Source organism: Triturus cristatus, chromosome 1_1 (assembly GCF_964204655.1).
Source record: "Triturus cristatus chromosome 1_1, aTriCri1.1, whole genome shotgun sequence".
NCBI classification, from domain to species: domain Eukaryota; kingdom Metazoa; phylum Chordata; class Amphibia; order Caudata; family Salamandridae; genus Triturus; species Triturus cristatus.
Genome location: NC_140579.1, coordinates 547,681,590 through 547,708,700, shown reverse-complemented (window position 1 = coordinate 547,708,700; position 27,111 = coordinate 547,681,590). Strand labels below are relative to the sequence as shown.

At 41.8% G+C, this 27,111-nt stretch overlaps 2 protein-coding genes across 7 annotated transcripts in view; one reads left to right on the top strand and one right to left on the bottom strand.

Annotated features, from left to right (window-relative positions):
* LOC146870586 (copine-8-like) overlaps positions 1–27,111 on the top strand; it is a 1,950,277-nt gene that overhangs the window by 1,449,437 nt on the left and 473,729 nt on the right. The window contains exon 11 of the mRNA XM_085643269.1: positions 21,709–21,755. Within this exon, the coding sequence (XP_085499395.1) occupies positions 21,709–21,755 (47 nt within the window). The remainder of the gene's footprint in view (positions 1–21,708; positions 21,756–27,111) is intronic.
* Positions 3,153–27,111, bottom strand: part of LOC146870587 (uncharacterized) — a 153,968-nt gene continuing 130,009 nt past the window's right edge. For 4 of the 6 annotated variants that reach the window (XR_014978442.1, XR_014978433.1, XR_014978427.1 and 1 more), the window contains exon 3: positions 20,563–22,666. Coding sequence is in view for 2 of the 6 variants with exons in the window: in XM_085643255.1 (XP_085499381.1) it covers positions 5,050–6,759 (1,710 nt within the window). In the remaining 4 variants the exon portion in view is untranslated. Of the gene's footprint in view, positions 13,698–20,562; positions 22,667–27,111 lie in introns of those variants that run through there. The other 2 variants (XM_085643255.1, XM_085643257.1) reach the window with 1 other exon arrangement.

Here is a 27,111-nt window from a genome sequence, read left to right as displayed (position 1 = left end):
ACTTTTACCATAAAAAGAAAACGGACCTATGTTACACACTGGCCACTTTTAAGACAATCCTATTCATAAAGATAAACTATTACGCTTTTTTGACATCGATGTGGTGGCCAACAAACCTAGAGTTGGCGACAGAATTTTACAACTGTGCACACTTGAGTAGAAGTATAATCTAGATTAAGAGTGACATGTCCCTTTAGGGTTGGAAACAGGAGAGGGACTCAGGGTCCATAGTTGGATGTGCTTTTATGACAGATCTAACGTGTTCAGCTATTTCTTTGTAGAAAAAATGTAGAGAAAAGCTTTGCCAGGGTATACAGGGCCGATTTGAGCAGGACCGATGATAACTTTGGGCTTTATGTGTAGCATATTCTGGTAGAAAAAAAGTAGTGAGATGCATATCAAGCATCTAAAATATTAGTAAGAGGGTGGTTTGCTGACTTGGGCTTCATGCTTCAAAATGCAAAATCCCTAAAAGATTTCTACAATAAAGATAATGAAAAATAAAGTAGACCTTTATTTTTTAGGACAATAGAAATGTGACTGGAACTCACCAATATGTTATGCACATTCAATAAAAGCCCTAAAATCATAGAGGGGCCACCGGAAAAATTAAAACATGGAATGTTAAGAAATTAACACCGAGACATTGCAGCAATGTGGATTTACACTCAGGATAATGTGACAATATTAAAAATTAAAAAACTGTAATAATTGGACAATTATGGTTTTATAATGTATTTTAAACCATTAACCCCAGAGCACACTGTTTTAGTGGTTTAAGATTGTTTGATGATTAGGTGGAATAAATCATAAGGAGTATAAAAGTGATCATGTGACTTTAATACAAATTTAATTAATAAGCTATCTTTTGGGCCAAAACATATTGAAGGTTGCGCTGTGCCAACAACAAAGGATAATCATTTTAACTGTAAATGCCCAGTTGTGATTACAAATTGAAACAATAAAACTGAAAACCATTGAAATCCACCAATATGCTTAACTATGCCAACCATAACTCATGCAACAATCATGTAAAGCATAATTTGTACGCCAAATATATTTTTCATGACCTCATCAAAGATTTGACAGACATAATTACAAATGTAAATAATCTTATGGATGAGATAAAGTATCACATCACTAGGAGTGTGATAATATTGGTTAGAGCATGTGTTATTATTTACCTATACTTAGCTTTTATATGTTATTTATTGGTATAAATAATGTGAGGGCAGTTAGGGTTTGCACGGCTGTGAGTTATGGACCGTAGATCCTATCATACTTGTGAATTTAAGTGCTTTTTGGTTTTATTGTAACCATAAATGCACTTAACTTTTTTAAGTGAATTTCTGAATTTTGTAAACACGTATTAAGCTGTTATAACCAACGTTAACCATAACTTCACTTTCACATTTGTTTTTTTAATGATTTTTTCATCATGTACCACTAGTAACATTTATCTATACCCAATACACTGTGGGCACCTGAACCCCGTTGCCCACTGTATGCAGTAAGGCTTTGCCACAGATGCTGGTATTTTTCCAGTCCCTGAGCCCATAAATATTTAATAATTTGCACAGAAGCAGTTTCTACGTGCACTTTTCATTGAAAGGGCATTTTTGATCTGACTATAACCTCTGACCCCAAACATGGAACTTCACCAAAATTGTCAATCGCTTAGTGTAGTTAGCTAAGGTTTGACATGCTTGTTTTGTTGAAGATTCATATAGGGAATTGTTTTTTTTAAAAAGGGGTAGAAGTGAGCAGAAAAGTTATTGTTGTACGATTTTAGTTCCCATAAGAATTTTTGCCTTTGCCTACAGCAAAAACTGGTGAACTGATTTCCACCACCTTTGGCTAGAAAGTAGAACTTCACTGAGAAAGCATGCTTCGCGTAAACATGTTCTGTAGTTTTTTAGATGTAATCCTCTAAAGAAGTTGCTGGGTGGATTTGAAATGGTTAACACTTTTATATATTGCCATTTTAAATTGTGATTCAGAAAATGGTGAATCATGTCAATCGCATTTGAATTTCTCATCAACTATGGCTAATAAAGGGGATTTATTTACTTTTTCTGCCATCTTGAAAATTGCAATTTACAAAAAATAAAAAAGTTGTGAATATTGATCTTTGCATAGAAAAAGTTCCCAATACTTGGGACATACCCTCGAAGGTGTCTAGCTACAGAGGAGTACTTGGGGAAGGGTCCAAAAGTTGTGGGGAAATGTGCTGGAAAACCCCCAAAACGTGTTCTAGAACCTGAAAATCACAAATCAGCAGGTGTCAACTTGTGAGCAGGAAAAATGTAGCAATTTGTGCTAAAAATGGTGATTTGCATTCAAATCAGGATTTGGAAACCAATTGGAAAATATGGAAACATTATTTCCCCTCTGCCCAAAAAAAGCCACAACTTCAAGCCAGCAAAGGACGGGCGTTGAGGAGGGAGGATGCATGCATTGTGTAGGAAACTGGGGCCTTTTTTTCAAACCCTGCTACACACGACCATGTGCATTGGGGTTTGGCTGTCCACGGAAGGCTGGGTGTCTTGTGGCCAACTACCACCGTGTATTGCCACCCACCATGCTAAAAAGAACAATTTGCCACCAAATAGAAACAAAAATAAGTAACATGACAGCAACATGATGAACAGCTCGAGTTGTGATGTGTTTTGTGTCATTTGAGCCAGAACCATAACTATGTTTCTTTCAATGAACAACTCAAGATAGATAGATAGATAGATATGCTCCCCAGAAGTTTATTTACAGTACAGCATACTATGGCCGTCCATATTCCTTGCTGTGCAATCCTAGTACCCTTAACAATGGTTAAGCTCTGTAGAGGGGTTTGGTGGCTTTCATTATAAGGAGTTCACTGTGAACTAAGGTTTTTATCAAAGCATACACAAATACATTTGAATTTTTTCACTGACAAAAACAAGGGTTCAAGTAACGTTAAAACATGCCGTGAGTGATCCGCTCACATTTTAAATTGGTGCAATTAAAAGTGATCCACAGATCATTTATTGCCCGTACAACGCTGACAAAAATGGGTATACTTAACTCTCCAAGTCGTACCCGGGGATGCGGGCGGGAGGGCACCTTCCTCCACATATTATGGGACTGTCCAGTTTTTTGTTTTTTTTTTTAGTCAGAAGACCTTTATTGTATGATTATTTAAAATCTTTTACAAAGGAAGCAACAAAAGTGCAAGTTAAAAGCATCAAATCTGGTTTAAAAAGACATGCATAAAAAGCAGAAATACTATACAGTGGTTAAACACTGTCCATTTAGTAGCAGCATATGCAGAATTTGGCGTATGGAGTGTGCAAAGTACAATTGTCGGAGGTGCTTGGTATGATTATTTAAATCTTTTACAAAGGAAGCAACAAAAGTGCAAGTTAAAAACATAAGATCTGATTAAAAGGACATGTGTAAAAAGCAGAAGTACTATACAATGATTAAACACAGTCCATCTAGTAGCAGCATATGCAAAATTTGGCGTATGGAGTGTGCAAAGTACAATTATCGGAGGTGCTTGGACATGGATTATTCAGCTGACTCTTCTCTGGCTGTTCGTGTGAGCATTTCAGCAGCTGCGTAAAACTTCCCGATTAGTGCCAATTCCATCGGGACAATAGTGGTGTAAATATGCCTTAAGGCCTCCTTACATGATCTCACGCTGTGTTGTATGAACATGGTTCTTAGGTACAAACGCCTTGGAGAAAGCAGGACTGGGCAACAACAAATGAAATGCACTGCGGATTCTGTATGATATTGACACAGGCAGCAGCCAGAGCCACTTGGTGACCAGTTTTTCCAGTGGGCTCTGTAGTCTTGTATTGGCAGGGTTAAGAGCCTCACTCTCATAACATTTTGTAGAGCTTTTTTTCCAAGGCCGGCTTTTAAATAAGGCTGGCATGTGGTGCTTTCATGTGAGTTGGTGAGGCCTTCTGCACCATGGACCAATCTGATCCGTTCAAGGTCCTGTTGCCTCGAGATATTCTTTCCACACTTTTTTAGCAGGATCTTTACTCTACCCTTTGTTAAAGATATATCTGTAGGAGGTTCGATTGATGGACCCAGTGTTTGTTTGGCACTTAAGAGATACCTCGCCCAACGGCTGTTATTGTCTGTGAAAACCACCTGCAGCGCTGCCCTGATAGAGCCCGGACTTGCATTGGTCACGTTGTGTTGGAATTTGACTATATCTTTTTTACATTCAATATCCATTGCTGTAATATTGAACTCTAGTCTGATCAATGATCGCCTGGTTATATGGGGTAGCTTAAAGACTTTTCTATACGCCATTGTGTATAGACCCTCCAGTTTTTTAGTCAATAGACCAGGAAAGACAAGGTGGCCATAGCTGAGGGTTGGCAGTAGCTTTGCTTGCATGACACGTCGGATCCCCTCCGTTGAGTGACTTACAAGCTTTTGGTGTAGTCTGCACAAGCCGTATATTAGTTTAGCTGCTTTTGCCTCCAATGCTTTAACCTGCAGAGCTGGTCTGCCGTTGTCTGCAAATTGTACTCCTAGATAAGTGTACTTGTTGGTCGTGCTTATCTTTAGAGGACCCAGCTGCCAAGCCAGTGTTTGTTTCTTTGGCTTGTGACCAAATATCAGCACTTTGGTCTTAGATGCATTGGCTACAAGCTTGTTTTCCATATTGTAGTTGTGTAGCGTCTCTAGTGCCCTTTTCATGCCACTTCTTGTATAGTCCAGCAGGACAAGATCGTCTGCATACTGCATGATTGGCAATCTAAGGTGGCCCAATTTTGGAGGAAAGATGTTCGTTTTTAGCAATGCGTCTCCCAGATCAGCAGTGTATAAATTGAACAGGGTGGGGGCGATCACGCAGCCCTGTTTTAACCCCCGGTTTGTGAAGATCCTGGCAGTTGCGCATGTGCTAGTGAGCTTTACTCGCACCCACGTGCTGGTATAAAGTGATATAATAGCCGCAAGCAGTTTCCGTGGTATGCCCCATTTAGCCAGTTTTGCCCACAGGATGCTTCGATCGACTCCATCAAAGGCTGCGCTATAGTCCACAAATCATGCATATAATGGTGGGGAGACGGGTCCAGATGCCTTCGTCGCCAGATATGAAAGAGCGATGGCATTATCCATGGTCGACGAGTTCGGACGAAAGCCAGTCTGATAGTGCGGAATTACTTGATTTTTCGTGATCCATGTCTCTAGTTCTTTCAAGAGCCTTTTTGCAAATGCCTTTTCTTCCACATCCAGTAGTGCAATCAGTCTATAATTCCCAGGGTCTGATTCATCCCCCTTTTTGTAAATGGGATGTAGAATGGAGCCTTTCCATGAGTCCGGGACAACAGAAGAATTATAGCAATGATTGAATAAGGTTTGTATGTGGGGTGCACAGAATTCACGATCTTCCTTAAAGATATTCCCAGGCAGCCCATTGGGCCCTGGCGCCCCGTCCTTCCTGATGCCCTGGAGGATGGTTAATATTTCTCTTTCTGTTTGATGTAGCTCCTCCGCGTTGCTCTCCTCATGTTGGAGATCTTCATCTTTAACAATGCATTCCATGGTAGTTTTCTGGTCGACATACAGGTTGGTGGCATGAACAGCCCATTTGTTGGCGGGCACGGCATTATGAATTTGATGGCCACCATATAGGCCATTGATGTGTCTCCAAAATTCCTTGCTTTTGTTGGGTGCTAGCAAAGTATAAATGATTCTCCATTTTTCCTCTATGCTGGATTGTTTTAGTTGCCAAACAATTTTTTTGTGATTTTTTCTAGCTGTCTTCAGTTGACTTTCCGTGTGGATAGACTTTTCCTTCTTATACTTTGATTCTGCCAGTCGGCAGCACTTTTTGCTCTGAGTGAGGATTTGATTGTCTGTGTGATTACATTTCCCCGATTGTATGAGTTTATTATTCTGAGTGAATTGCCTTCCTGGAGTTAATGCGTTGAATAGTGAGCTCATGATGTCTGCCCAACTGGTCTGTGGGCCATTTATGCAAGTGTTGTGCTTCCATTTGTTGTACTTTGTCCAACTTATAGGCCCCCATTTAATACCTTTAATTGAGGCTGTTTCATTTTCTAGGCTGAGCATATTGCCTACAGCTAGATATTCCTCATGCCTCATGCTGCTAATGTTGACCAGAGCAGAGATTGGTTGATGATCGCTACCGGAAGTGGATAGTACCTTATACTCTACGCATCTCCTCAGCAAGTTCTTACTCAAGAAAATGTAGTCGAGCGTGGAAATGTTCTTAAATGTAGGTTGTGAAGTTGTTGTGAGGTGGCCAGAGTTGTTCGCGGATCCCAGGTTAAATTCGTTAATGCAGGCTTCCATGAGCTTGCGGCTGCTGTCCTCTTGATTTTGTTCCGGGGCACACAAGTCCCTGATGTTAAAATCCCCAGTAATGATACATTCGTGTCCAGGGTTCTCATAAAGGTAAGCTCTAACTATCCTGGTGATCCTTCTGATGTTTGTGTTTTTATCCTTTTTTTTGGGGTTAACATATAGGTTTATTACTCCAAGTTTGAACGGGGTGCCCTCTAGCCCAATTATTGTTAGTATCTGGACATCTAGTGCATCTGTGGGCCAATCCTCGAATTGTAATTGTAGATCTAATTTTGCAAATATCGAGATCCCTCCACTAGGTCTTCCGAAGATGTTTTTTTTGCTTGCCATTATGTGGAAGGCCTGGTAGCCTTTAATGTAGTTGGCAGTTTCCATCCAAGTTTCCTGCAAGCATAAAATGTCTCCAGACAACAGTAATTTCATGGCTTCATTATTGGACACGATCGACTTGAACCCTGCCACGTTCCAACTAATTAACCTAAACTTGGTGTTAAGTGTCACCGTTTTAGTACCTCTATGATTGTCTGTATTAAGCCTCCCTGCATGGCTGCATTTGTGTGTGCCATGCAAGGTTGGTGTGTCCCTTGCACTAGGAGTTTCCCCAGTCCTTGGAGTGCAATGCCGCGGAAAGCCATGCCCAGTCTTCCTGTGTATTGGCCTGGGTGCTGCTCACCTCCTTGCAGAATCTGGTGGTAGAGCCTTTTATATAGCTCAACTGTAATGTCGTTGCTGAATGGTTGATTTGAACTTGTCTTGGTACCCCTTAATGTGCTGCACTGAGTGCGAGGCGCTTCTAGATTTTGTGACCTCTGAAGAAGCACATGCGGGTATTTTTCAGTTGGGCAGCTGTCTATTCGGATGCCCCAATCCTCAAGAGTATCTTTTTCTGAAAATATGTTCCGAATGTCTTGCTTATTGAGCCACTTTGTTAGGGTCGATTCCTTATTCCCTATCCAAGGGTATTTTTTAAAGAATATCGCTTCAAGTTGGGCAGATGTTAAGTAGGCCAGTGAGGGTATGCTGGTCAATAGATACAGGATGTTTGCACGATTAAGAGTATCACCTGGGCCCCTAGTCTCAAATTCAGGGGTGAAGATCAGCATGAGCTCCCCATCTGTCTGAGGATTTAGGGCTAGGGCATTTTCCATGCCCTCATGACTTGACCCTTGATGTATGTGTGCTGTGGGCTTGAATTGGCTGTTATTTCGGCCGGACGCTGCATTTGAGGCCTTTTCTTGGTTAATACTAAAGTGACGAGACTGCTCATGTCTCTCGCTCCTTTGGCCAGGTGAAGAGATCTTCCTTCCTTGTGTTGTCTTTGTTGTTTGTATGGGGGGAAGCGCTTGCTTTGTTTTTGGCTTTGCAATAGCTTTCCGTTTGGAGTCGGTGGATTGTCACTGCACCGGCTTCCTTCTCAGTTACTGATGATGTTAGCTCGATTTTATCTCCTAGTGACTTTTCACTGGCCTTCAAACATTTTAGGTGAGAAGTCGTGTTGTTGCTACTATCTAGCCTATGCCTTTGTTCCTGATTGACTTCCCCTGTAAATGACCCTGCTATAAGAGCGCCAGTTTCTGGTCCATTAGTTAGATTACCAAAATTAGTGATCAATGTCTCAGCATAAGTTTTTGCTTGTAAATTTAAAGAAGTTTGTGTATTGCAAGGTGGTGCTTTTTCCTTATGTAGACCTTCCATATGCTGTGTTGATGGGCATGATTTCACGTGGATTTCCTGGCAGTTGTTCTCCTTAAATACTTTGGATGAGGAGCTGTTTTTCATTTGAAAGATTGGGTAGATCATAAGACCCTCTTTATTGCTGACATTATTGACATTATCAATATCAACCTGATTGCCGTGTTGGATTGAAGTGTGAGTTATTTCATGCTTTTTTTGCATGGCTAGCAACCCTCCTTTCCGTTTGTTTTTTGTGCTTTCCGAAGTTTTTTCTATTGCCGTCTCGATAGCTGCCCCTCAGTTACCTTGTAGCCTGAGTTCTTGATTTGGTTGGCCTCCTCTATGCTGGATGTTGAGCTAGCCCTTTTTGCCGGGATGTAACAAGTGATTGAAGCTCCATTCTCCTTTTTGGTCTCTAAGTCCATAGCTATGGGCGTTTTTAAGACTCCGGGGCCGCAGCCATGGTCCCGTTTTTCAGAATATTTACTGTTTAATGTGGGGTTTATCCTTGCCTCATTACATTGTTTTATTAGCGTTGCCAGTAAGTCTGGAAGTGTAGTTAATTTCTCCACAATTGCTTCACTAAAATTTTTTGCAGGGCTTAAGGTGCTCCCAAGGGCCTTTTCACTGGCAATCAGCTGATCGACGTTGTGGCCGATTGTGTCCACTTTTTCGTTCACGATCAGAACCGTTTGCGCCAGCATGTGTGTTAGGTCCACCTGGATCTCTAATTTTTGTGATTGCCAAGAGAGAGCCTTTACTACTTCCAGCAGGGACGTATTTATTGTGTTTAAGATGTATTCGGGGCCATACTTTTTATTTGTCTCTTGTTCGTTGTTGCAGGGATTCTGCTTTTGCACAGAACTATGCGCAGGAGACCAGGACCTCAGAGAATTGTGGTGTACCAGAAAACTCCCCTCAGAACCCAGAACCCCTTATCCGACTAGCTTAGTATCTCATTCGTTAACCTAGATCTAGCTAGGTGGTCCCAATGTATAGACAAACCAGAACAAGCGACTTAGATATTTCTCAGGAGTGGTGGGAATCCGAAATACCTGTTCGTACTTATTTGTTAGTCCACAACGTAATAATACAGACACGGTAAACTTTAAAGAGTTTATTTTATAAACCTCGCGTCCTAAGATGCAGTACTTTGGCTAACACTAGCAGACTAATAGTATAGATCAGAATCATTAGCATTATTACAATACCATATAGAACGAAAGGAGCAATCATACTATTAATGACAGTGGTATACGGCCACACTCCTTTCACTATAATCTAATACATTATTATTATTATTAATAGACTATTAGAAGGTCTCTTAGGCTAACGGGGGGGGACCCCATACCGTATAGATCAGCTTAGTAGAATCACATCAAAGGATCAGCTCTCACAGCATGCATCAGCTCTTCTTGTTCGAATGAATGTAAAACCAAACTGTTCTGCAATATTAAAGACGCTTGTCCTTCAAATATTGGCAGCTGTATGCATGATATGTCTAACAAGTGGTACGATCAATCTAAATACAACACTCTGTACCTTCTAGTGACCCAGACGTGTTCTTTGCATGATGTACAGACCAAGGGCACATTTCATGGTTAAGAATGTGAAACAACAGTTTGTTATCCTGTAAGGCAAAGTCGAGTCAGCATTTCTAAAATGAATAACACATAACAACAGTGTCGTGTGCAGCGCAGCAGAAACGACAAGCTTGCTTGTTAACTATGATTTCGGTTATGCTAACTTAGTGTTGTAAATAGGGCGTGGCTTAATCCATCTCACACCCCCCCATGATCGGAGCACTAACCAATAGGGATACACTTATCAAGTACGCAGAGTTCAAGTGATTTAGAACGGAACCAAGGGCATATAAGGTAAGTGTAAAGTCCGGGAATAAAAAAATGTTCGTTTTAAAAATGAAAAATGATGTGTTAAAAAATAAGCAAAATTTTTGTATAAAATTAACAATTCTGGATGCAAGCTGCATTGACACTGTCAATCAGTCAATCCATGAGGGTATATGCACCGTAAGTTGCGACTGCTTCCAAGAGGAAATCATTGGAGCGTTCCGCAAAATTATCTGCCATCCAGTTGAGCAAGGGAAAGGAACATACATGTTCATCAATTATCGGAGCATCCAGCACCATGATAGGACAACTGTCAGTCTCCTCAATATAACTTCTTTCAAGGAAATCAATAGCTGCCTCTCCGATATCCCAGTTTCCAAGGACTCCGTGTGCAGCACCCAAAGCCATAAACCCGACACCAGAACAGTCGAATTCATGAGCCACTAAGGGACACATTAGTTCATCAAAATCCGGGTCAGGTGACGCCAAGTTTGACAGGCACAAGTCCAGAGCCCATTGGAAGGGACAATCTAGGCAATGAAAAACAGGTTGCACACACGTAAAAAAGGGAAACCGGAAAGACAATCCATACTTGACGCTTAATACCGCCAGTGGTAAGGTGCCGTAGAAATCAAGCATCCGGCTACGAAGATGGAGCAAGCGCAGCATTCTGTCTTGCAACTCCCGGTGTGCAGCCATATCGAAGTGCGCAAATCAACACGAGGATCCCAGCCACCAAAGCGAGGAGCAAGGGGAACCCTCCGAAGACACTTGAAAAAATAGAATGTAAAAATGCGGGTCACACCAAAAACAGTCTGGAAAGATGTCACGAGGACGGAGCCCACAATTTTAAAAAAATGAACAAGGCCAGTCGTAGACGAAGCATTAAAGATAGTTTGAATCAAGGTTCCAAAATGGAGGGGGAGGTCGGTATTTAAAAGAGCTTGTACCTCAGTGCGTGTGTTTGCAACATTAAGAAGAAATGTTTCACGGGATGAAGTCAACGCAACCTCTTTTTTAGACAAAAGAGCCCTTATTCTGCTCATCCTATTGAACTCTGCGTTCAAGGTTGGAATCGCTGGCCAGATGGATATGTCGAGTCGGCCTTGCGGGGGCGGGAAAAGGACGTTATTACAGCAAACTACTTTTTGTGAAACAGTCACTATGTAAGGAATACCCACTAGCATCCCACAGCAAGCTTCACTATTTAAAAGCAAATAACTACCGTTGGCAAGCAGCTTAAAAGAAGACGTTATAACTGGCATTGGAATCCCCTTTAGGACACAAGCTAAATTAGGAGCGTGTATATTGCAAGCGCCATGTAATTGTATATGTCTACAAACCACAGAGTGATCAGGAGCGGAATTGCATTCTTCACCTTTTAAGTAAACTTCCTTGCCATCCCTCACGCATCTGTAAGTGAACGGAAGTGACCAGACTTCATACAGAAATGCATCACCAAGTTGTTCATATCTGCCAATAGCATAGTGTTTCATGCACGAACTAAACTTGAACAAACTGAACGGTAAAGTTACTAATCCGTGAATTAACCACACGGCTGATTTGAACTCAGCTACAGAAAAAGGTAAAGGTTCTAATTTTTCAATGTGCAGCAATGCATAAGTTGCATCTTTCATGGACATGAACTGCTGTTTTTCAGTCAAATTAAACGGAAGGAACAATGATGAAATATTCATGTAATCCCAAGGGACTTTCCCTGCCTTTAACGTTTGCAATGTCCATGCAAACTGCATAATTGAACACAACTGATTTTGACCATGATACAACACAGATACATCATCTTGCACAATGTCTACGACAGAAGAAACTATATTATCTAATGTATAAATTCTAGAAGACAACGTATTAATACTATTATCTATCACAGCCAATACTTTTTCCATATTGGCCTGGTCAATAGCACGTAGTCTAGAAGCAGCTTCAATTTGCGACAACTTCCAAATTTCATTGTAAATAGCATAAGCCCATCGTTTAGATCTACCATTTACAGGACCCTTAATGAAATCATTCAAATCTATTTTTTCATTTAAATGTGACAAATGAAGCTTAACTGAAGTTAACGTGGAATGTTGCAGCCATGACTGACATAACTTACCTACAGAGTAGGTAGTCACCGTGTGTGAAGATGTGAAACGAGGGTCAACCCTAAGTTGTGTATACCCCGGAGCCAAATCTAGAAATCGACGTTGACAGGAATCTGAGCTTGTTTGCCATACCAACCAACCCTTAGGATTCAATGTTGAAATATTTAAGGTGCCATTGGAAACAAGCGACTGCAACATAGTAAGGGACAGATCTGAGTTATTTTCCCAACCAGGATAAGCACCCAGATCAGGGATCGAGGGGGAAATTAATTTTTTAGATATAGCCAATCCAAAACAGGTGGTCTGAAAAATAGATGAATTTAAAAATAAAATATGGTTAGGGATAAGACAGGCACGATGTAAAGCTTCTGTTCCTTGTACCTGCCACGGTTTAGTTCCCCAAACCGATTTAAGATCGATAGTAGCTTTCCATATGTCATAACCTCCAATAGCCAATTCCTCCATAAAGGATTTGGAATATAATAATTTTGTGTGTGTCAGTCTGATCTTAGAAGTGGGTTCTACCGCTACCTTAAAATAATAAGACTCAGGGGTTGACACACTAAAATCCGAAAAGTATGTGAATTTTTTCAATAAAGTGGCAGAGCTGCCAGGCATAGGGACAGGACAATGTTCCCATTGTGTGAAATTAACAACATTTCTAAAAGTATTTGCTCTGTGTAGGAAATGTGTGCCATAATGTTGAAAACAAAACTGCTCATCATAGTTTGCAGTATTTAAATACAGATCTTCAGCATCAAATGCAGCATAATATTTTAAATCAGAAAACAGTGCTTCTATTGCTTGTACATCCCAATCATCTGAACGGATGTTTTGTTTAACTACATCACCCATAGAAACACAAAAAACAGTTGGCACATTAATAACTTCGGTGGGAACATGAATTTGAAAGTTCACCGCATCCCAAGCAATCCCATCACGTACAGGCCAGGCGGTGATGTTCACAAACGTCTGGTCTCTTTTCATGATGTGTGATGAGGAATGGGGGGCCAAAGTTCCATCAATTAATTGAATTGTAGAACGCTCATTCAGGTAGTGTCCATTGATAAGTCTAAAAAACACTACCACAAAGCCAATTGTCATGAATAAAAAAATACAAATCAGCACCAACCAGATGTAAGTCCAAGGTGCAACCAAAAAATGTCTCTTGAACCAGGCAAAAAATATAGAGATTTTGGAAGGGACAGTGGAAGTCAATGATTCAGTTTCAAAGGAAGAATGTGACTGGGTAAGTGTTGGTGTATTTAAAAGGGGCAAAGCGACTTCTGTAGGATAAGCATACTCAGGATCAGCGGGCAAACCACCAGCAGTAGGTGGCGGATCATTAACTGTAATCATCTCAATGGAAACTTCAGGCACGATGATAGATGGTGGCAACACAATAGAATTTCTCAGCATTGAAGAGCAGGAAACCGAAGGTGTCATACTATGGAGAATCGGCCACCCTGTGTAGCTTGACATTTTCAATTGAAATGTACCTTTTTTCTTTGCGACCAGGAAGTGGTGGTAAAACAACTGTACGTGTACCCAATACTCCAAGCACCGGGACTGGTGCATGATAAGAGGGGCCAAACTCCTTCTTGTTCTCCACCTTCTCACGGACCAGATCACCAACTCGAGGCAGCCAGCCGACCACCGGAATCAGGAGCGCTTCTTCAGATGTAGAGGGCACGTGTTCCTTTGCTAGAGTGTCTCTTGCTTCTTGTAGATTCTGTAATACAGCACAGTGGTCATCGAGGTCAAAAGGCGCGGCAGCTGCCGCCATGTCTAGACCATCAAGGTACGGAACAAACATTCTCACTCCAAAGAGCATCATGTACGGGGTCCGCCCACCCAGAGACCTTCTAGGGAGATTATTAAGTGCACGTTGGACGTCATACAAGTGGGCAAGCCAGTTCCGGCCTGTACCTAACACCTTGGCTGTCAATGATTGCTTTAGGTCACGGTTCATCCATTCCACAACACTATTGCCCTCAGGCCGGTATGGAGATGAAAATTTGACTTGGACCCCCAAACTTCTCATTGCCTCTTTGTAAGCCTTAGAGGCGAACGCCGGGCCCTGATCAGAGTGAAGGGTACCACACGCAAAACTCCCTATAAAGACACGCAATGCTTTGATGACAGTCCTGGCATCAGCACTCCTTTGTGGCCACACCCACAGAAAACGTGTGCACGAATCTACTGCAACCAAGATGTATTTGTACGCAGTATCAGAGGTAAAAGGACCGCAGTGATCTAAATAAACACACGCTAGTGGTTGATTAGATATATGCAGCTGCGTTGGAGGTGGACGCGCAACAGAAGAAGGTTTGATCTGCTGGCAAATGTCACAATTAAGTACATAAGCCCGCGCTTGTTTATACAAACCGTACCACCAGTAACGTTGCTGCAAAAGAGAGACAGTTGCTGACACTCCAGCACTAGCCTTAGTGACTGCTTCAAGAGCAGGAAACGGTGTTACCACCAGCATGCGTTTTCCTTGTGATAGCGCTCGTTCTTTCAGGATCGCCATCTGAACTGCTGTCAAGACTTTTTCAACAGTGGAAAATCGCAGCTCAGCCGAAGTGTACAGATGAGATTTGTAAGCAATGGGGACTGTGTCACCCTCATTGAACGTTAAGTACGTGAAACCTTCCGCCCCTGGAACAATTCTAATGACCAGGTTGGTGTGGTTGTCACGAGTTTTTAGATATTTAGCTGTAAGAAGATCAGTTTGCAAAGTATACAATGCCAACGAGTGCTCTGGCAGCCAGCAAGATCTGGTATAAGTTGGTTGTATCAAGGCATAAAGAGTCTTGATACGCTGGGCATAATCAGGAATGTAGGATCGACCGAAATTCAGAAAACCCAGCAAGGATTGTAATTTTTTCAATGTCTTAGGGATACGAAGGTTTGCGCATTTCTCAAGGAACTGCGGTGCCAAGCCTCGACCTTCATTATTGAGTTCGTACCCCAAAAACAACACTGTAAATTCAGCAATGTGCGACTTCTTAAAGTTAAACTTGTAACCGAAGTCTGCAAACATAGTCACTATGTTATCCACACGAGCAAGGTGTGGAAGCAACTCGTCGTCTGTCAGATAGATGTCGTCGACATACGAGTATGCTTCTGGGTCTACCATCTCCAAGAGAGAGACCACGCGAGCGGCAAAAACTCCAGGACTGTTCTTATAGCCCATCGGGAGCCTCTTGAACAATTTTTGTTTGCCACCCAAGGTGAATGCTGTCCACTCATAACTAAGAGGGGCCAGATTATGGCAATAAAAGCCATTGGATAAGTCAAGCGTAGTTTTGAAACGCTTTCTCACAAGACTATCTACGAGAGCCGAACTATGAGTATTTTGTACCGCACACGTCCGGCAAAGTGAGTTTAAATGCCGGTAATCCAAAACTAGGCAGTACGATCCGTCACGCTTCGTTACAGTGAATAAAGGATTATTCATGGGTGACACACATGTCTCAATTACTCCTTGATATTCCAATTGTTCAAGGATTGACGCGACGTGAGGTCTGGCCTCGCGACGCATGGGATATTGGGGTTGAGGCTGGGGATCGGATCGCAATGGAATCTCGTGATTGGGAGAACATTTATCCCAGCCAACCTGATTACGATATAACGCAGGCGCAAGCACCTGTGCCCACTCCCCGGCCAATCTAGTAGACTCCTCCGTGGGCACTGCGTGTCCAAAGGAAGGAAGTATAACTTCCTCGCCCCTAGGGGCGTCCAAAATGAAAGCCGGAGGCCAATCTTTCTCCGCCAAAAGAATATCATATGTGGTGGTAAGATTGTCCTAAAAAAACACTTTAATTTTGCGTTGTATGTCACCCACAATATTAAGGACTATTTCAAATAATCTTACCGGGGGGGCTACGCGAGTATCAGCAGTTTCAACTGTCACATAAATGTCAGTTGCTGTCGCCTCCAGAAATGGACGCAATGCTTCCCGCACTACTGTAACTTCCGCCGCGCTGTCTAGCAGCGTTAGTGCCCATGTCAGGTTCCGAAGCTGTGTCCTGACCATCTGAGGCATATCTCGCTGAGATAGCAGCAACTTTCTTTTTCTGAAACGGTGGACGCGGTCTGGCAGCGTCTTCCTGCTTGCCTTTACCGTCAGTCTGGCGGGGCGGGTCTCGACCTTGAGTGCCCCGTCCTCTTCCACGTTCTCCACCACCAGAATGCGAAGTCGATGTTTCCTGTGAAGAACGAGGAGAGCGTTGTTCAGAAACCTGAAACCTATCAGGTGACTTAATACGAGTACGATCGCGCAAATCATAAGTGCGTTCACTATACGACTGAACTTGTGAGGCAGGACGAGAAACCTGTTTCTGTTGCTGCTTCTCTTGTTTTTTGGCTCGCCAACTTTGTTTAGGAAAGTTGGGCTTTTCGTCTTTTGTAGACGAACTCACCTTAGTTTGTTGCACTACATCTGGAATTTTGATGGTGGGTTTCACACCTAAGGCACTACGTCCAACCATCCTATAGGCTTTCGCAATAATTTTTGCGAACTGCCTAGGCTTATCGGCATCAGCCACAAGCTCCAGCATATTACCAACTTGGAACTGCATGGCATCTCCTTTGAGGTTGCCCATTACCATGGAACAAACCACATCGAAACTGTCGACAAGCCTCATTCCCAACTCAATAGCTGCCTCCGCACCATGACTTTCTTGAACTTTCTTGATGACGGAGGGTAGTACAGCCATAGACGGAGTGCCGTAGCACTTCGAATATGTCGCAGCAAAGACCTTGCCCCAATTGTCACAATCTACAAGTTTAGGGACCAGGTCTTTCGGCAAAGTAATGGTGAGTATCCTGTGTTTATCCACAGGTGTAGTGTTTGGAAACACGGCTTCTAATTGATCAAATTTTTCCGCAAGCCAGTAAGGAAATTCATCCTTACTGAGGGGGCGCTTGCCGACAACCGCGTTAACCATAACAGGGCTAATCACCACCGCGTGATGGTGATCCGCCCCGTGTCCAGCAACCGCAGGTGCTCCCACCTGAACTGTGCGTGACACATACTGCACTAAAGCCCTATGGACCGTAATCAGGGCTGTGTGTAGCGTTCGTAAATCACCCACGCCTATCGTCATGTAGCGTGGGTGTGGAGTATATCCGGCCAGTACCGGCCATGTAGCCCCTGCAATTGACAACGGGCCCATTCTCGCCGATACGACCTCATGGGGGAGGGCGCCATTAAACCAAATTGTATGCTGCCAGGCAGAAATAGGCATTTCTAGAGTCCGATATGGGGCATAAGCCGCAGGAACAGCCGAGGCTGTATATTCATGGAACAAATTATCGTCTGTATCCACCTCCGCAAAGGTCACCCATGAGTAAAACAACTCATACGGGTAGGTGGTATTAGGACTGACCACAAAGACTACGGACATCCCGTCATCAGGTACCCCATACGCCCTCAAATGAGCGCGCAGAGGAACCCTACTATGAGCGGGAATATTAACCGCCATAAGGACTCCTTAAAGAATAACAGCGATTTACACAGTAGCACTTGGGCTCGAAAATTATAACCTTTTTAATTTTCAAGCTTGATAGAACCTTTAGTCTAAACCTAGGTAGGTTAAACCGTCACTCAAGTTTTCCGGAAACGAGAGTGAGGGTTGTTGTGGACTAAAATCAGTACTACTAAAGCGTCTCAGACGTTAAGACCAAACGTTAGGTGCGCCATGTTGCAGGGATTCTGCTTTTGCACAGAACTATGTGCAGGAGACCAGGACCTCAGAGAATTGTGGTGTACCAGAAAACTCCCCCCAGAACCCCTTATCCGACTAGCTTAGTATCTCATTCGTTAACCTAGGTGGTCCCAATGTATAGACAAACCAGAACAAGCGACTTAGATATTTCTCAGGAGTGGTGGGAATCCGAAATACCTGTTCGTACTTATTTGTTAGTCCACAACGTAATAATACAGACACGGTAAAGTTTAAAGAGTTTATTTTATAAACCTCGCGTCCTAAGATGCAGTACTCTGGCTAACACTAGCAGACTAACAGTACAGATCAGAATCATTAGCATAATTACAATACCATATAGAACGAAAGGAGCAATCATACTATTAATGACAGTGGTATACGGCCACACTCCTTTCACTATAATCTAATACATTATTATTATTATTATTAGACTATTAGAAGGTCTCTTAGGCTAACGGGGGGGACCCCATACCGTATAGATCAGCTTAGTAGAATCACATCAAAGGATCAGCTCTCACAGCATGCATCAGCTCTTCTTGTTCGAATGAATGTAAAACCAAACTGTTCTGCGATATTAAAGACGCTTGTCCTTCAAATATTGGCAGCTGTATGCATGATATGTCTAACAAGTGGTACGATCAATCTAAATACAACACTCTGTACCTTCTAGTGACCCAGACGCGTTCTTTGCATGATGTACAGACCAAGGGCACATTTCACGGTTAAGAATGTGAAACAACAGTTTGTTATCCTGTAAGGCAAAGTCGAGTCAGCATTTCTAAAATGAATAACACATAACAACAGTGTTGTGTGCAGCGCAGCAGAAACGACAAGCTTGCTTGTTAACTATGATTTCGGTTATGCTAACTTAGTGTTGTAAATAGGGCGTGGCTTAATCCATCTCACATCGTTACTCTGGACTCTGCAGTGTCTGTCAGTTGTGACACCTACCGAGCCCTCTCCCAGTAGCTGCTGTTTAGGATCTGCTATAGGTGTAGTTTTTATTAATTCTGGGAATGCCAGATCTAAGAAGGTAGCCACATCTGGTTGTTGTTGTTTTTGTGCCCTGGCTTGGTGTCTGGGCGTGGAGCAGCTCTGCATGCTCCCCTGGTCCCCTGGATTGATGGAGGCGTCCAGGTTATCCTGTGGCTGGTTGTTTGAGTGGTGGTGGTGGACCAAGGCCTCTATGCGAAAGGCGTTTGTGTTACGAGTAAGTTCCCTAGGATGGGGGACCTGGGTTGGACCCTGAGATTTATTAATTGCTTCGACATCATTTAAAGTCGATGATATCTCAATAATTTGCTCTGGTCCATGTTCCTCCAAGTCATGATTTTTATCGATGGCAGTAATATTTTTAATGGCATTGTTAATCGTGTCTGCCTGCTCTGCCGTTTCTGCGAGTCTCGCCATCTCTGAGATTAATATCTCCTCCAGGCTATCCTGGTCTGTGTTTTTTGAGTTGAGGGGGTAGTCCTCATTCAGATTTGCCAACTCCTGGCTGTGTGCCGTGAGATTGGGGCTATGATTTAGTGTGCCTCCTTCCTTCGTCTCGTGGGCCTTGTGTGTGTTATGAGCTTCAATTTTTTTTTCTTGTGAAGTATTGGTGGATCTTAGAACCCCCTGTTGCTGGTTTGCGGGCCTCTCGGTTTATGTTGTTGCAACTCATTTTCCTGGCAGCGATGCTATTCTTCGAGCGACAAAAACTCTATGCGAGAACTTCCAGTTAGAGTGAAAGGCAGAGAGCTGTTGCCTAACCCCACGTTCCCACGCTCTTGACCGCTCGCTCGCCTTCTGCTTCCTCAGAAGGCTATGTCGGGGCACTATTGCAGCTTGCGCTTGCTTAACTTGTGCTGGCTGGTGCATTTACTCAGTGTCGCAATTGAGCTGCCCCCCCCTCAGGCAGCGTATAACTGTGAGATGAGGAGGCAAGTGTCTGAAGTGTATAAGGGTGGAATTAAAAGTGATCCAAAGATCATTTATTGCCCGTACAACGCTGACAAAAATGGGTAGACTTAACTCTCCAAGTTGTACCCGGGGATGCGGGCGGGAGGGCACCTTCCTCCACATATTATGGGACTGTCCAGTTGTTCAGATATATTGGGAGGAGGTTATGTCCCGCTTGGAACATGTTCACTCCTTGCTGACGCAGAGAATCTTACAAGTAAAGAGTGTCTCTGGATGATAGTGGAATTTATAGTAGCTAAATTAAATATAGCTAGATTATGGAGTGCTCCAACGGCTCCTAAGGTGAATGAATGGAAAAGCGACATGGATTGGTGCATGGTAGCTGAAAAAACCATATATGAGAGCAGGGGCTGTCCAAACAAACGGTCAAAAATCTGGGGGAAATGGAATGAGTATCAAGGTATGATATGCCCACCGATACCCCCATTAAGACAAAGAAATTAGTCGATAACCACCTGATAGCTGAGGGTCTTGGAGAACTGATTGATAATGGCCTAACAATTACATGGTCCTGCTAACTTGGATGTTATAGTACGGTGCTAGCTTCACAGCATGTAACATGGTACTGTGTGTGCATTGATTTTGCTGATTGTCTTTTGTTTTGTTTTAATTTGTTTCAATAAAAATATATTTTTTTAAACATTTGTGTGAAGTAATATGTGGGGTCATAAGCAATGCATGATGGGGTACAAGTTCTAGGTAGCTCTGTGAACTATAACTGGTAAAGGAAAGTGCTCTTTTTGTTTTTTAAAGATTATTTTATCTTAGTTCAACATTTAACTATAAAGTCACTTTAATATTTTTATCAGTTATTTACTAGAGGCTCTTCCTGATCCATCCTAGATCTTTCAATTAATTTTTAAAAAAATGTTTATTCTTTTTCTCTTTTTTGGAAGGCCGAGCAGCTGCAATTTGGTGCTGTACTCCTTTCGCTATTGTGCACTTTTGTCTGCCATACTGGAACATTAAATTGAAACCAAAAACATGGCAGCTGTAGTGCTGTGACGCACACATCCGCCGGATTAGTAATGCATTTAGTGATATACTTGCAAGCATTTTTCTTCTTGTTTGTGATGCATGGTTCAGCACTGGCAACAAGAATTGGCAAATGTCATGTAACACCTTTCAAAGTTGAGACCTTTTGACTGTGCCAATGCTTTTTGTTACTGCGGCTGCATTCTTGGTCTCTGAAATCAAGGGTGGCAAGGACAGTTGGAGGGTGAGCAGCATATACTCACTACTTCCCCTTTCTGATGCCCCTGGACAGAAGTAAATTGCTTCCCAGGCAGTGGCCTAGCTGTGGGGGGGGGGGGGGGGGGGCAAAACGATCCATCTGCATTTGGGTTAATTTCACTTTTAGACGCAACCTTCATAATCTTTTATAGACTACTTTGTACACTATTTTACTAACACCACACACGTTTATATCTTACACAGTTGTACATATGGCGAACAATTCGTATGAAAAGAGGGTAGATGTTTCTACTCTCTATAGCACTTGGCACTGCCCATAGGCCTCTACTAAGGGCCCCTGGTAAAGAGGTAGATAGTAAAAGACAGAATGGGAAAGAGGTGCAGGGCTAGAGGAATGGATGTAGAGAGGGAAGAAGGGGGCGTGTTGTTTAATACTGGTTTGTGTCCTAAATATCATTTATAAAAATATTGTCCTGTGGGGTGTAACTTTTCTATTAACAACAAAGGGCCTATATTTTTGTATACCATATTTACTACACAATATTTTCGTCAGATGATGTTTAGTCTGTGATATATCTGGTACCATACAGTTATATTAGGGATTGATTGCATTGCTCTTACCTCTATCCTTAGGGCACTTTAAATAGCTGCTGGAAACAGAAACATGGAAGGAGAGTCCAATAGTAAGAAGAGGCCAGGAAAAATGGACTATGTACTGTACCACAGTTAGCATAAAGGAAATGAGAGTGCTAAGAAACATACTGTCAGCCCGGCATGATAAGATAATGTATCAAAAATAAAACGAATATATGTTTCTTTCTAATTACTTATTTCTCTTGTGTTTTACAGAACTCAGATTAATTTCACTGTAGCGATCGACTTTACAGCTTCAAATGGTGAGTAAGCACGCAGCAGCAGTATTGCAAAATTCATAATTTTTTCCACACATAAGGGGTCATTACGAGTATGGCAGTCCTTGGACCGCCGCACTCGCGATAGCAGTCTGACCACGGTATTCTGAGTGTGGCGGTCGCACTGCCACATGACTGCCACCTCCACCGGGTTCCAGGAATCTGCGGTGGTAGAGGTGTGGAAAGGGGCAGAAAAATGCTGGTGGTGCTGAGGCCAGCACAGATGAGCAAATTCCAAGTTGCATTTTCATCATCCATTTTATGGTGGTGAGCCCGCGATAAAAAGGGTAGCGAACATGCAAGTAAAGGGGCCCTAACAGGGCCCCCGGATGAATTTTCCCATGGAGGTGCGTGTGGGGGTGGCACATGTTGCACCTTTGTTCCTGCACTGTGTGGCATGCATGCCACACCATGCAGAAAGTGCAGTATGTGATGTCACGACGTCAGTCTGCTTGTTAGGCTCTCCTACGTGTCTTCTGTCAAAAAGTTAGTTAGGACCAAATATAGACCAAAATCATAATATAAATTCTATAAATATTTTATTCTTAAATCTTTATAGACTTAATCAAAAAAACTTTTTTGTTTCAATAAAAAACACATATATATACATTAAAAATATTTCATTGCACAAAACAGGGAGAATACATCAAACTAAAAAAAATCCATTCTCAAAACACAATAGATTATGACAACACTCCAAGTATAAATGCGGATTTTTGTGATGACTCCAAGATGATATTGGATTACACTCTTTCTTTTATACTTATTTGTCCAGATCAAATACTACTTGGGTGCTGTTCTTAACCAAAGCAAGCGACGCGTTTCGGTGGTATAATTGGATTCACCACCTTCTTCAGGCTTTAAGATTTTCACACATTGTCTCCCACCACATATATCTAAAAGAACATCAATAAAACATTTTTTATGTGATTAAAACCATAATATAGTCACATATTTGTTCATAGTATACTTCAATAATCATTAAAACAGTTTGTCAACAATATCCTCAAAAGCATGTCATTTGACGTAAGTTCAAACATTTATATTACAGTCTCGGTTTAACTACCGGTGCCAACCACAAGTGCCACACATTTATTCCCAAGCATGACCATACAGACCATTTCTCTACTCACAAACCAGGTTTCACACTTCACAAAATAAACTCATAATATTGATAATCTTAGGTATTACCCACCAGATAGAAGGGTGTGTATAAGGGGATCTCTGTCTCCCTACTAACCGTTTCCTTTTTCATACGGTCACACAACAATGAATGTGAAATCAGGGACATATATTGAATTCCCTAGAAAATATATATATTATCTACTGGCAGTCGCCAGTAGATAGTTATAGTTAGGACCGTGTTTCCATAGGAAATCCGCAACATTCTATTTGGAATAACTTTGGCGCCGGTTGACGAATCCTCGCAAATTTTTCAAAACTAATGGGGCGCTACGCTCTGCTCCTACCCTGAAAGTCTCGGGGGGATTCGTCAAGCGGGGGCTGAGAAAAAAGGGGGGTCCCAAAACGCGTTTTCCCCATGCATTTTCCCATAGGACCTTTAGTCCAAGCTACAGCCCGAACGGCTGAACAAAATTACTTGAAATTGGGCAGAGAGGTAGTCCTCAGGTCAGGGATGTGCCTTTTGCAGGTCTGGTGTAAATCTGTTCAGTAGGTCCTGAGAAAATAGCATTTAAATCAATATATATATCTGTAAGCGCGCTCCGTGCGCTTACGGTAAGCTTACCGTACGTGTACGGTGCCGTGCGCGAGCTCAATTCTGATTGGTGGTTACATGACTGTAAACATTCGAATCGGTCGAAATCAGAAAGTATCGGCCGCCATTTTCTGTCTCTCGCACTAAAAAACAAAGGTTGATAACATGAAAAGGGGGCAACGAAGAGAGTTGCAGACCCCCTAGCGTTTGTCAGGGGGTTCACGAAGGACCAAAAAGTATGAAAAATAAATTTAATAATTTTTAAAAAAAATCGCGGAGTGCGCGTACGGTAAGCTTACCGTACGTGTACGGAAAAAAAAAAAAAAAGAAAAAAATAATTAAAAATCACATTTAATATATAAATCTAAGGACCCCCAAGGGAGAAAAAAAAAATTGATATTTTGTAAAGAATGGAGAGGCGTGCACGGTACGAAATGCGCAACGTGGGCGCTCGGTGCGCGAAGCGCACCGAGTGCCCACAGCGCGAGCAGGGTGCGCGAAGCGCAACGTGCGCGCAAAAATTAAAAATAAATACATAACTTAGCATTTAAAAAAACGTACAAATTCACTGAAAAAACCATAGGTTTCACACACGTTATAGTTAGGAATTAGCATTTAAAAAACCTTGCAAATTCACTTAAAAAACCATAGGTTTCACACAAGTTATAGTTAGCTGTACATTTCACTCGTAAAAAACCAATGAAATTCCACGTTATAGTTAGATCAGGTAACTATAACTTGCGCGACCGCAATGCACAATGTGTCATTTCAGATGTCATCATTGATGTCATGAGTGATGTCACTGACCATGTCATAAGTGATGTAATATGTGACGTCATCAGCAGTGCATTGCGGTCGCGCAAGTTATAGTTACCTGATCTAACTATAACGTGGAATTTCATTGGTTTTTTACGAGTGAAATGTACAGCTAACTATAACTTGTGTGAAACCTATGGTTTTTTAAGTGAATATATATATATGTATATATATATATATATATATGTATGTATATATATGTATATATGTATGTATATATATGTATATATGTATATATGTATATATATATATATATATGTGTATATATATGTATATGTATATATATGTATGTATATGTATATATATGTGGCAAACCTCATTATAATGGTTGGGTGTCCATATCCAAAAAAAAACGAACATTTGCATAATTTGCACATTTTTTTTATGTGTTTACCTCTTTGTGTAATTTGCACATTTGAAATTTTTGTATACTATTTTTATACATATATGTACAAATGAAATGATTTTATGAATTTTATTCATAATATTGCACTTTATTGCGTTATTTGCACAGTTAATTTGATATGGATACCTAACATGCTAATGATTGTGGACAAATTGCATTATATGCAAAGTAATTATGTTTATTTACATACATTCTATGAAATTGTCCTATAATATTTGACATTATTGAGCATTTGGCTCACGCTTTATGGTTTTTGATTTTAACCGTTTTTGTAAATTACATACACTGTGGTTTATTTTGAAAATGTTTGGAAAACAGACTATACGTTTCTGAGTAGTATGTCTTCACTTTTTAAATGTCACATGGTGTGAAAAAATAGTGAAAAAAATGCAACCAATTGTAAACCTTAAGGTATTTAATGGGCTTAATTTTTGTAACTGACTGTCTGTGAGCAAGGGCGGATGCCCGAAACGCGTCAGATTGGTGAAACTCGGCTTTAAATAAAACAAAAGAACTGTGCCTTACTTGGATTTGCGTGGTTTCCATTTTTCGTTGACACGGATTTCTGTGGAACTACAAGTGTGGAATATATATATATGTATATATATATATATATATATATATATATATATATTCACTGAAAAAACCATAGGTTTCACACATGTTATAGTTAGCGGAAATTTTACTGATAAAAAACCAATGAAATTCCCCCGTTATAGTTAGTGCAGGAAACTATAACTCACGCGACCGCAATCCTCTGCTGATGCTAATACTGTATTTAGACACTTATTTGCCCATGTCTTCTTCCATAAATTTTTAGCTATACATATATTACAAATATTTTTTTTTCATAAAGACACATATGTCATCAGCAGAAGATTGCGGTCGCGTGAGTTATAGTTTCCTGCACTAACTATAACGGGGGAATTTCATTGGTTTTTTATCAGTAAAATTTCCGCTAACTATAACATGTGTGAAACCTATGGTTTTTTCAGTGAATTTGCAAGGTTTTTTAAATGCTAATTCCTAACTATAACGTGTGTGAAACCTATGGTTTTTTCAGTGAATTTGTACGTTTTTTTAAATGCTAAGTTACTTTACGCCATTCGTGGCGTGCGCGCCCACTTAACGCAGTTCGTTCCGTGCGCGCACGGTGCGCTTCGCGCACCGCGCCCACTTTACGCAGTTAGTGCCGTGCACGCACGGTGGGCACGCGGTGCGCTACGCGCACCGCGTGCCCACGTTACGCTAGATGGGCCATGTACGCACGATGCGCTTCGCGCACCGTGCGCACATGGAGGACATATTATGCGCTTCCTTGTGATAGGTAATCTGTTGAAATTTTTGGGGGAAATGCTGTGCTCTTATAAGCCATGCACAAATGGTGGCCTTCGCCCACCATTTGCACACGGGGTGGAGAGAGTGTGGATTTTTTTTTTGAATTTTTTTTTTACCGTACACGTACGGTAAGCGTACGGTAAGCGTAATCGGCGAAATTTTCAAAAAATAAAAAATTACCGTTTTTTGCCTTGGGGGATCTTTGAAGACTCAACTAATATGGTTATGTGCATGGGCGCTGTCTAAACAGCCCCTTTATATGTTTTGGCATTTGTTTATCAGCTCCCCCCTCAGAGTGCGAGAGAGAAAATGGCGGCCGCCGCTTCCTGGTTTCGACCGATTCGAATGTTTACTAAGATCTAAGGGCCAATCCGAATCGCGCTCGCGCACGCCACCGTACGCGTACGGTAAGCGCACCGTAAGCGCACCGTAAGCTGGCTCAGATATATATATTGATTTAAAGGCTATTTTCTCAGAATCTACTGAACAGATTTACACCAAACCTACAAAAGGCACTTCCTTGACCTGAGGACTACCTCTCTGCCAAATTTCAAGTAATTCTGTTCAGCCGTTCGGGCTGTAGCTGTGTCTAAAGGTCCTATAAAAAAATGCATGGGAAAAACGCGTTTTGGGACCCCCCTTTTATCTCAGCCCCCGCTTGACGAATCCCCTGCGACTTTCAGGGTAGGAGCGGAGCGTAGCGCCCCACCTATTTTGAAAAATTTGCAAGGATTCGTCGACCGGCGCAAAAGTTATTCAAAATAGAATGTTGCGGATTTCCTATGGAAACGTGGTCCTAACTATAACTACCTACTGGCGACCGCCAGTAGGTAATATATATATATATAAATATATATATATATATATATACATATGTGTATATATTATCTACTGGCGGTCGCCAGTAGATAGTTATAGTTAGGATCGTGTTTCCATAGGAAATTTCAAAATTCTATTTTGAATAACTTTGGCGCCGGTTGACGAATCCTCTCGAAATTTTCAAAACTAATGGGGCGCTCCGCTCCGCTCAGCTCCTACCCTGAAAGTCTCGGGGTGATTCATCA